The sequence below is a fragment of the Mus caroli genome, chromosome 3 (genome assembly GCF_900094665.2).
Source record: "Mus caroli chromosome 3, CAROLI_EIJ_v1.1, whole genome shotgun sequence".
Taxonomy (NCBI): domain Eukaryota; kingdom Metazoa; phylum Chordata; class Mammalia; order Rodentia; family Muridae; genus Mus; species Mus caroli.
Genome location: NC_034572.1, coordinates 130,575,810 through 130,587,219, shown reverse-complemented (window position 1 = coordinate 130,587,219; position 11,410 = coordinate 130,575,810). Strand labels below are relative to the sequence as shown.

Below are 11,410 nucleotides of genomic sequence, written 5' to 3'. Positions count from 1 at the left end.
GGGGACTTTTTGGATAGCATTGAAAATGTAAACGAGGAAAATACCTAATAAAAAATAAATTAAAAAAAATGAGAGTAGCGATGACACACAGGTGACCTCGCAAAAGAGTGTTCATAAATAAACCCATTAAACAAACCCACATTTCTTTATAATATTAGAGGAATAAATCAATGATCATTTCTCTTTTTAAAATTCTATAATTTTAGAAGCTAATCATCTACAGACAGAATGAAAGCATAGCATGAAAGAAATGAATGTGATTCAAAAAGAATGCTAAAATTTATAGAGATATCTTATGCCCATTCTACTTTCTGAAGAGGAGCTAAACAACAAGCCTTATTAGATCTTTTCTTTTAAAGCATGCTCCCCTTTCTCTAGATGTTAGGATTGTGTCAGACACAAATCCTTTTATCTTATAACCATGACCTGAGGAATTATCAGCCATAAAATTAAGGTGAAGGGGGATCATCAGAATCTGCGAGCCAGCAATTTGGGGGACATGGGTGCTTGGGATAAAACTCCATCATATTTTGTCTATGATTCCTTCATTAAACAAAATATCCCTGAGGTTCAATTAATCCATGGATTAATACATTCATGGAATAAGTTTAATTCCATTAATGATTAATATTATACATTAATACATTCATGGAATACGTTTAGAAACTGAGCTCTGTAAATCCATGCACTTTACTTATTTATTTATTTTTATCAGAACTGTTTTGGTCAGTCTACATTCTCATTCCCATACGAATTTTTTTTTTGTGTGTGTGTGTATCTTAAAAATACTTCTTTAATTCTGTATATACTCTGCTAAAATATAATGGGTTGTTTATCAATTTCTGGAGAACTCTTCAAAATAGTGTCTTGTAATTCAAGAATATATAATATCCAGTTATCTAGATACTGATACAATAGAGTATTTACTGCTTTTAGTAGACAGATACTGCATTTGTCTCATTGTAATTATCCCTAAATATTTGCTACCATTTGATATTAATTTAGATGAAATAATTTTTTTAATTCTTTGGATTGGCATTGATAATATGTAAAGTAAGATTTTTTTAACACCTTCATTTTGTGTTAGAATTTCTTTATGGTTATTATAATTTAATTGTGAGTTTTATTTCCTGTATACATGATTGTTCCACATACTAATAAAAATCTGACCTTTTCCTTAATACCTGAATAATGCTCATTATCTTCTCATCAATCCTTTATCTATCCACTTATGTACTATTTAGAGCCTCTGGTTATAGCACTTAGCAGAAACTATGTCTTAGATCTTAAAAAGGAAAAATTAAATTTTTCGAACTTCCCTGACTTTGGGAAAATTAACATAATTTATTTTCATAAAATATATGTTGGAGTTGTGAATATTTCCAATTTCCCTTTTAATTTCCTTCAATGTTAAATCTTTTCAAGTTATATCTACAAGAATAATTTTCAGTAGGTTGCTTTTTGAGAGAATGTTTTAGTGTTATCAGAGTTGCGTATTTTGCTGACTGTCTTCTCGTAGACAAATGATTTAGAAAACGACCACTCAACTTTATCTTAATTTGCACTGACACCCACACCATTGTGGCTGTGTATAGACTGTAAGTTAAGAATCCAGTCAAGGTTGCCAAATGGTTGCCTTGTTTGATGGTAAGTAGAAGGATGTGCAGGCAGAGCACTGACTTCTTGTAGGGCTGGAAAACATTCTGAAACAAAACCCACCCAAGAGATTAGCACAGCAGAGCAGCAGAAGTCATCATACTTACCCTTGTTCTGGGGACCTGGTAGCGTTGAGTTAGCATTTGAAATTGGAGTATTTGGCACTGTTGTTTTTATAGTGGAACACTCATTCTTTAGGGGACCTTCAGTTGTTGTTCCCACTATGTATGAAAAAGAGAGAAATATATACATCACTAGCTAGTTTCATTGACACTTGTGCCCATATCTGTTTACAACTTCAAGATTCATTACTGAAAATATTTTGACCAATATTTAGAAATCTAGCATTCTAATGGCCACCATTAGAATGATCTAGGTAGTTCCTTAAGAAAGTAGAGTGATGTTAGAGTTTCCTGTGCATTTGCTATGGCTGCTTTCATATGTGATACTATTAATTCCATAATAATCAATGAAAATATCATGTGTGAGACGCAGAGAGTCCAGAAATTTGTCTAGCTACATAGCTTTCAAGTGATGAGAGTCATGTCTGGAATCTACCAATTTTTTTGTTTTTTGTTTTTCTGTTTTGTTTTGTTTTGTTTTGTTTTGTTTTGTTTTGTTTTTGTTTTGTTAACACAGTCACTACTGGGATGATGAAGACATAGAAGTGGCAGCAGCTAAAGAGAACACTTTGGCTCTCTTGCTTCCCAAGAATGCATTTCATACACATACACAAGCCAGATCAATAGAACCTATTAAAGATTATATTTCTTCAGTTTTTTAAAGGAAAATTAACAGCTAAGATAAGCCAAGATTTTTAAAAAACACTAGAATATGTTGACTTGAAACAACATATATTTGTACAATTATTTTATAAATGACTGGTACTTTTTAGTGTTTTCAAAGTTCAGTATAGGGACATTGGGCTAGTAAAAGAAATCCATAATTCTCAATATACAGTTTGTCCTTCTTAGATTTGAAGTTAGCTGGAACTAGTCAGGAAAGTAGATTAGAAGATTCTTATTATAGAATGGGTTGCAGAAGAGATTTCTGATCCTCTCCAGTGCAAAAATTATTGAAATTATGACAATAAACAAGAATATATAAAGTAAATTACTAGTGGTACTGAGGCATTTGTGAGAACGAATAGTTTAGAAAGATTCTTAGTAAATAAAGATATCCTCAGGCAGAAACACTTCAGGATTTAAATATGGAAACAAAACTGACATTTAAATGTAAATCACATAGTTAATCCTGTATGAGAAAGAAAATGTAGAGCTTATACCCAGAGGCATCACAAAGTGTAAAAGTGAGGAAAAAACTTGGGAAAGCATTGCTGGGCCTCACTGCCGAAGAACATTGGTGCTTTTGGTGCCTCAGAAATGGGAATGATGCCCACCCTCAGTCCCAAGTGCAGATTCAACACTTGAGAATGGAAGACACACACAGCTATTTCCTACCAACATCTCAGTACATGCTTGGGAAATGTCATAAGAGAAGTTCCCCTTCAAAAACTATTCGATAAGAACTCCTCAGATGATCTAAAATGGAACATTAAAATCTTCCTGACTGAGGTCTTCACATAGTGTAAGCAAGGGTGCTGTCTTGCCCCAATGTAACATCTACTTGGACCACTGACTGGACAGATGATAAATGCTTTGGGATCATTATCACACCTAGACCCCCCACACCAGAGGCCCTTGCTAGTGGCTGGATTGCCATTGACAGTGCCTGAGGGAATCTCTATCACTTGGTAAGGTAGCCACTCCCAATGTGTAACTGGACACCCGGTGAAGTTATACACACTGCTGTCCACACCACATCAGACAGAACACTTAAGAGTGTCTCACTATGAATTTTTCCAAACAGCCAGTAGTTCTCTGATTCTTTCATGCTACCCACTCTACATAGGGTCATTAAAGAGACAGATATCTCCTGTATGGAGATGACACATGGTGTCCAGCTAGCAGTAATCAACTTCACTGTATTACAATCTTATACCTTCCCATTATAAGAAGTCAGCTTGCTGATATGACTGCATTATAAAAGTGTGAGATATAAATGATTTCTCAGACATCCAATCTCATTGTAGGTGCACAGGACTATCATAAAACATGGCAGTAAGGTGCTCTTAAACGGGACAAATATATCCAACAACAAATCTCAAGGAAATTTAATGAATACAATGCCAATGAAGAACTTAAAAGACTAAAAAGGACATGATGAAAGTAGGCATGGACTAGTTGGGATAGCAAAACAGGGCAAATGGGGGTGAGAAATAATAAAGTTCATGGGGCAATGAATATGATCACACATTGTCTATGTGTATGAAATTGCAAAATATATGTAAAAATGAATGCTTAGACTCATAACTGCTGAATTGAAATGGACAAATTGTATGCTATGGGAATTATTTAGCAATAAAAATTATTTTTAAAGTCCTAGAATTTAAAAGAATAAACATTAAAAGATAGAGAAATCCAGGAGAATTCAGTCAAACCTTTAAGTGAGTGTAGAAAAATGGTAGAATAAGAGTGGGAAATTTGCCAGATGTGAAGATGTCTTATAAATGAAGAGTTCAGAAAATCAAATTGTTACAGCCCCAATAACAGGTTAGATCATGAGAAAGGGAGAAGCTGTGAAGCTGAGGCAACGTTTTTGGGACATTGAAATGTTTCCTCTTGAAATGTTCCTGTCACAAGGAAAAGAAAGAAAGGAAATGGGGAAGAAGGAAGAAAGATAAAGCAAACAGGAAGAAAGGGTTAAGAGAGCATCAGGGATTTTCAAGATGACATTAAATAGAAAAACACTATTTTTAATACCCACCCAAAGTAAGAGGGGGAATGTTAAAGGGCATAGAAACTTCATTTGCAGAAAAATATTAGTAGAACTCATTTTAAATCTTGTGATTAATAGGGAAGTCTATGCACAGGAGACTAGTTAGATACCAAGAGAAATGACCAGAAAGTCTTTCACCATTACATATTAGAGTTTAAGATAATAAAATGTTCTAAAATCTGAAGGAAAGAAAGTGTAGTATTCTCCTCATTACACTAAAGGCAGATTGTCTGACAAAAATCCCACAGGCAAGGAGGAAATAGAAAGACATAGTGTAAGGCTTAAAAGATTAAACTGCCAACCAACATTACTGTACTCCATGAGATTAAGAAATCAAAAGGAAGTAACAATGTCCAAAAATGAGTAAAACCAAAGGGAATTCCTGTCCATCAAACCAGCATTGCAGAAGATGCTTAAAGAAGCCCCATTGCAAAGTGAAATAAAGATAATTACTCTCACCAGCACAAGTAAAAGTGCACATTCCACAAGAAGAGCAGATTCACAAAGAACCCAGTGCTGTTTATTCAATAAATCAACACATTTAATAAAAAAAATAAGGGATGTGAAATACAGAATATTAAAAAGCAAACAGAAGAAAACAAGACAAATGATAGCCAAAGGTCTCAAAATTAATTTTGAATATAAATTGGCCTAAATCTCCTTCAAGTACAACATATAAACTGTTAAAATTGATTAAAAATGTAAAAACACCCACCAACTCACTTTACTAGTAAAGATCTACATAGGCAGAAAGCAAGGTTGTCATAGAAATGGAAATGTATATTATAATAGTTCCCTTGCCTTTGGGCATTGACCCCATCAAAGACCTGTTTATAGATTTTTGACTTCTAGAAGTGCTCCAAGTTAAACACACAGATGTAAAAGTTTGAAGTTAGGATCCATGGAAGAGTGAGAACAGGCAGGGTCTGTCTTTCGGGGCTTGGTTCACTACCTTACTCAGGATAACTTTTTCAATTTCATGAATTTACACATGTCTTTCTTTATACCTGAATAAAATTTCACTTCATACATGTGTCACATTTTTATCATCCATTCATCAGTTGATAGAGAACTAGACTACTTCCATTTTCTGGATACTGTGACTACAGTAGCAATGAACATGGAAGATAAAGTGTCTATAGTTGGATGTAGAATGTTTTGGATTCAATCCCAGGGCTGGTAGAGTTGTATTATATAGTAGTTCTATGTCTAAATTTCTGGGAAACCTTCTCATGATATCCATTATAGTTATATCTATCTGTGGATCAGAGAGGGGGTCATGGGCCCTACTTCCCTCTGCTGAACTATTGGTTACTAATAGATTCTGGGAGAGGGTCAGTAATTTTCTTCAGTTCTATCTATAATGGTGAACCTGCCAAGCTCCAATTGATTTTTCCAAACATTTTGTCATATGACCCTTGTTAAAAATCATCCAGTCAAAACCAAAACAAAATGATATGAAAGTAGGGAAGATCAGAATGTGTTGTCCATGTGTACTGAATTATCAAGAAAAATTTAATTCATAAAATTGGAAGTCCCTGAAGATTGAATCTATGAATGAGATCACTGAAAATGATCAAGGTGGTTTTAGCTTAGGGGTACATGGATGATGGAATATAGACAAACAAGCTTGTGCAATAAATCTAACCAGCAGACTGAAGTATGAAAGTCATATGATCATTTTAATAGATGGCAGTTAATGGTGTCTTATGATAAATGTCCTCAACAAATTAAACATACAAGAATAATAACTCAATAATATAGGCTACATATGTCAAATCAATTCAACATTATATTGAATTGATAAAGCTGATATTTTTTTATAAAATTCAGAATAAGATGCACCCAATATCATAGCTGTAACTAAATACAGAACTGACATCTTAGTCACAACTATGAAAGGAAAAAAAGAAAAATTAGAAACTATATAAAGTTAAAGGGAATGAAGTCAGATTATCACGTTTCCAGTTGATTCAATGTCTATCAAACCCTGAAGGGGGCTGAAGACATGACTCAGTTGTTAAGAGCACTTGTCCTTGCAGAAAACCTGGGTTCAGTTCCTAGAGCCTACAAGATGGCTCACAACTATCTGTATTCCAGTTCTAGCCTACCCAATGCTCCCTTTTGCCATCTGTTGGCACGGCATACATGTTGCATGCATATATAGATACAAGTAATTGCTGACATAAAGAAAATATAAATATAATTTTTACATCCTGAAGACTTTATCCACTAACAATTAGAACTTATGAATAAAATCAATACTATATTGTAATAGAATACAAAATCAGCATAGATATCAATAATATTTTTATGTACCAAAAGTAAGTTTTTAGAGAAGAAATGAAAAAGAATAATTACTCCAAACAATGATGTATCTAGAATATGCCTAACTAATGAATAAATAAAAGTTGAAAATACTGCTAACATTTAAAAACACACACCATACATACAAAATGAAAAGTCCTTTTAAGTTCATGAATTGGGCGAATTATTAGGAAAATATCCATATTACCCAAAGCAAACTACATAAAAATGCCAGTGACATTACGTAAAAAACTACAAAAAGTTACTAAAAATTCATATGGCGGTGCGAGAGATCGCGAAGAGCAAAATTAAGTCATGAGCAGAAGAAATCATATGATACGTCTCACCACCTGACTTCATAATACACTACAAAGCTAGAGCTGTCACAGAACAGGGTATTGGTATAAAAACAAACACATGAACCAAGAACAGAACAAGATCCTTAACAGGATTTACCACTCCTACTGATTCCCAACAAAAGTACCCCAGACATTCATTGAATAAAGAACAACGAAAGATCCTGGAAAACTAGAGATGCTTAAATGGAAGACTGAAATGAACTGTACCTTATATTCTGTTCAAAAAGCAAATAATACACATTAAAAATACACCGAACAACTAAATGGAAGATTTGAAATTCTTAAACTCATTGCACGAAAACTGGGAATGAATCACTTCAAAACATTGTTCCAGGCAATGATCATCTGGGTTGGACCCAAAGCACAGCAAGAGAAGCAGAAATTGACAAGTAAGATTATGTCACTTGCCAATTATTTTTGTTCAAAGAGATGATGCACAGCCAAGAGATATGTAGAAGGTTTCTAGATTAAAAGCTAAAAACAAGAGTAAAATAATAGAAGATTCAGGGGTCTGACACCCAAGACTTGATGTTGAAAATTGCTTGTTTAACATGAGCGTTATGGATGGGAGTGAACTGAGACTCCACACTCAGTCTGGGGCTGGTGAATGGCTACCCTGCAGAGGGGGGAACTGGAGAGAGCCTTGGATGCTGTGAAGATAATGTACTTTAAAATATATGTAGTAGGACATAGAGAGGACAGACTGAAGGTGTGGAGCAGAAGACAAGCACAGATGTAAAGGCTTGGCATTTCTGGTGCTAGATGCTTATATGCTCTGAATTCTGATCCAAGAAAAGAAAGATCCACACATGCATGATAGATGATTATTAATGTGTGATCCTTGTCACATACATACCCCGATGGGATCTTTTGGTTCACATACAGTGTGTTCCAGGCTCTAGCTTGTGAGCACTGGCTACTCCAGAGTGACAGGAAGTTCGTGGTGAAGGAGGCCTTTAAACTTATACATTGCATTCATTCAGTTTCTCTACTTTCCTCAGATTACAGTGTGTGCCCCCTTGGACTGAACGTAACTTGTGCTGCAACTTCAGAGCATGCTATATACATTAAGTTTAATAAACAAGATTTAATATTTTAATTAAGTTCAGAAGATGCTATATGGATTAAATTCAATAAGCAAAATTTAATATTTTAATTAAATCTGTAAAATTTAAATCATAAAGATTATACATTTTAGAAGGATCATGTTCTCTTCTGATATATATCTTTCTCGTGTAATATTGAGATCAAGGTAAACATATTTCCTCAAATACTGTCATGTCTTTATGATTAGAAGCTTGCAAAATCCTTCTTGTTTTTTTTTTTATGACAATTTATTTTTATTTAAAAAAAAATACTCACCATATGGTACACCAGAAGAGAAGACCAGAAAATTTTACTCTTACCTCATGAAAGTTTTGTGTAATTCTCCCTTGGTCCTATTCTTCTTAGTCCTTGGTAACTATCTTGTAATCTTAGCTTCTATGATAATTATTTTAGATTCTACATACAAATGAGAATAGTGCTATTTTTCTTTTATTTCTGGCTTATTAAACTTAGTACAGTGTCCATCTCTACCCATTTGTTAGGATTTCATTATTTTTATGGTTGAATGTTTGTCCACAAGTACATTATTAGTTGCTGGGTAGGTTCTATTTCTTGACCATTGCAAATGGTCCTACAATGCACGTAGGCATATAGACATCTCTTTCAGATGGTCATATATTCCCTTGGATATATAACCAGAAATGAGGCTGCTGGATCTTATCATTGTTTAAGTGTTAATTATTTCAAGAACTGTTTATATGATTTTGTACAATAATGTCTAAAATAGGTACATTTTTCTTTACCAGTACCATGTTTACTGCTTTATGAGAAGAACCTCTCTTAGTGAGGTAAAGGGCTATCTCAATGTGCTTTTGGTTTGAATTTTAATTTACAGGAGAATTGTAACCTCAAGATAGTATTACTTTTATTGTTAAAACCTATGGTTTTCAAGTCCATGTCATTTGAAATCTCAGGTCTTGGTGTATGTAGCATATGCAAGAGACAAGGAGAAATCAGTTTTATCTGTATAGGAGTAGCAATAAGAAAATCTAGTATGGAGCATGCTTGAAGTAGTCAAACCAGTACTAGCACAACATTAAAGGGAACTGATTTTGCCTGTTTCCTAATAGTCAACTTTTGCTTAGTGTTGAGCACAATATAAGTGCAAAATTAACTCCATTATTTGGGAATTTTCAATATGAGACTAGTTTTATCCATTTTGGAAACTGAATTAATTGTAAGAAGCAATAAAGAAGATATGAAATGTATTAGCAATTAACTGTGTTATTACAAGAGATTGGCTTAAGAGGAAAAGTTAATTATTTTTAATTTTATAGGAAAGATGATATCCTGCTTTATATATTTGGAACTTTGTGATTGAGAATGCAGTTATAGAGGTGGTGCTTTCAGCCAACTAAGCACAAGCTCCCCAATGAAGGAGCTAGAGAGAGGACAGAAGGAATTGAAGGGGTTTGAGGAGGAACAATATGAGCTAACCAGTACCCCTAGAGCTCCCAGGGACTAAACTACCAACCAAAGAGTACACATGGAATGACCCATGGCTCTAGCTGCATATGTAGCAGAGGATGGCTTTGCTGGACATCAATGGGAGGAGAGGTCATTGGTTCTGAGAAGGCTTGATGCTCCAGTGTAGGGGAATGCCAGGACAGGGAAGCGGGAGTAGGTGGGTTGTTGAGCAGGGGAAGTGAGGATAGGATAGGGGTTTTCAGAGAAAAAAAACAGGAAAGAGGATAACATTTGAAATGTAAATAAAGAAAATATCTAATAGAAAAAGAGAATACTGTTTTATCTGATACCTGCAGTAAAATTATGCTTTTAAAAATAAATTTGGCATAGGAGAATAAATTCTGACCAGATTAGCATTGACTGAGGCATATGCTGTTGAATGCTACAGTTGAGAAATGATATTTGGCTCAGTATTATTTTTAAAAGATGCTCTGTACCTAGTTATGAATAAATTTAATCTAAGAGGTGTTGTTTCTGAACATTGAGAATTATAAGACAATTCTAGAAAAAATAAAATTAACAAAAACAGAAATATCATCATAAGAAATAGTACTGTTAAAAATCTCTCTAATTCCCACAGCAATGTGTAATTTGATGTAAAATCTCAATCATATTCTTCATATGAACAAAGAAACAAAAATCCTAAAAAAAGATACCTAGTAAACCAAAGCAATTTTGAGAAAGAATAAAAAAATGGAAACCATCATACATTTTAGACAATAATACAAAGCAATAATAATCAACATTTCAGGTACTGGTATAGATCACATACATAACAGTGAACAAACAGGCAAAGACGAGAACCAACAATAAAAACAAATCATAGTTGACATGACAGCTAGAGGTCACAGAGGAGAAAGAATAATCTCTTCAATAAAGGTTGCAAGAAATTAGATTGCCATAATCCAAGAATGAAACTGGACCTTTACCTGATACTGCAAACAAAGATAAACTCCTAAAGTAAAAGGCCTAAATGTGTTATGAAATCATAAAATTTCAATAAGAGAAGGTTCCAGAGATTCTGTAAAACAGACCTTGTTGTAGAACTCAAAGCAAATATCAACAAATACAAAGAAATCAAATTTATTTCTTATGTTTTTTAAAAGTAATAGCTGTGAAAGATTCCTATTCAAGAATGACTTAAAGTCAGTACTTTATAGAAATTCTGTCTCTGTAACAAGATCATAGTCAGGAACAGATTTAATTAATGTCTGGGTTCCCTCAATGCCTTCTGGGACAATCGTAATGAGCTTATGGTAAGATGTGGGTTGTCCTGATGTCTACAGTAAATGTCCTAGGAAGATATTTCTAAGCTTCAGCAGAAACAGAAGCAGCAGAGGCTTACCGAAGACTCCTTTGGTCTCTTTCTTTTGGATGAAAAGTAGTGTATTTGTTAATTTACATATTGTGCCACGTAGATGTAAATATATGGGATGAACTGTAACTTGATCCCCTCTGGGATTCATTCCTAAGAATGAATTCCTAGGAAGAGGTCAAGACACTGAAACTAAGCTGCAGGAGTCCCAAGAATCCTGAAGAGAATAGCAGCCAAAATGAGGGGCATTCAAACTTTTACAAAAAGGAGCTCTTGACTCTAGCTGCATATGTATCAAAAGATGGCCTAGTAGGCCATCACTGGAAAGAGAGGCCCATTGGACACGCAAACTTTATATGCC

At 34.2% G+C, this 11,410-nt stretch overlaps 1 protein-coding gene across 1 annotated transcript in view; it reads right to left on the bottom strand.

The window, feature by feature from the left end:
* Emcn (endomucin) overlaps window positions 1-11,410 on the bottom strand; it is an 85,417-nt gene that overhangs the window by 36,135 nt on the left and 37,872 nt on the right. Inside the window, exon 4 of the mRNA XM_021158495.1 lies at window positions 1,764-1,877. Coding sequence (XP_021014154.1) covers window positions 1,764-1,877 — 114 coding nt within the window. The remainder of the gene's footprint in view (window positions 1-1,763; window positions 1,878-11,410) is intronic.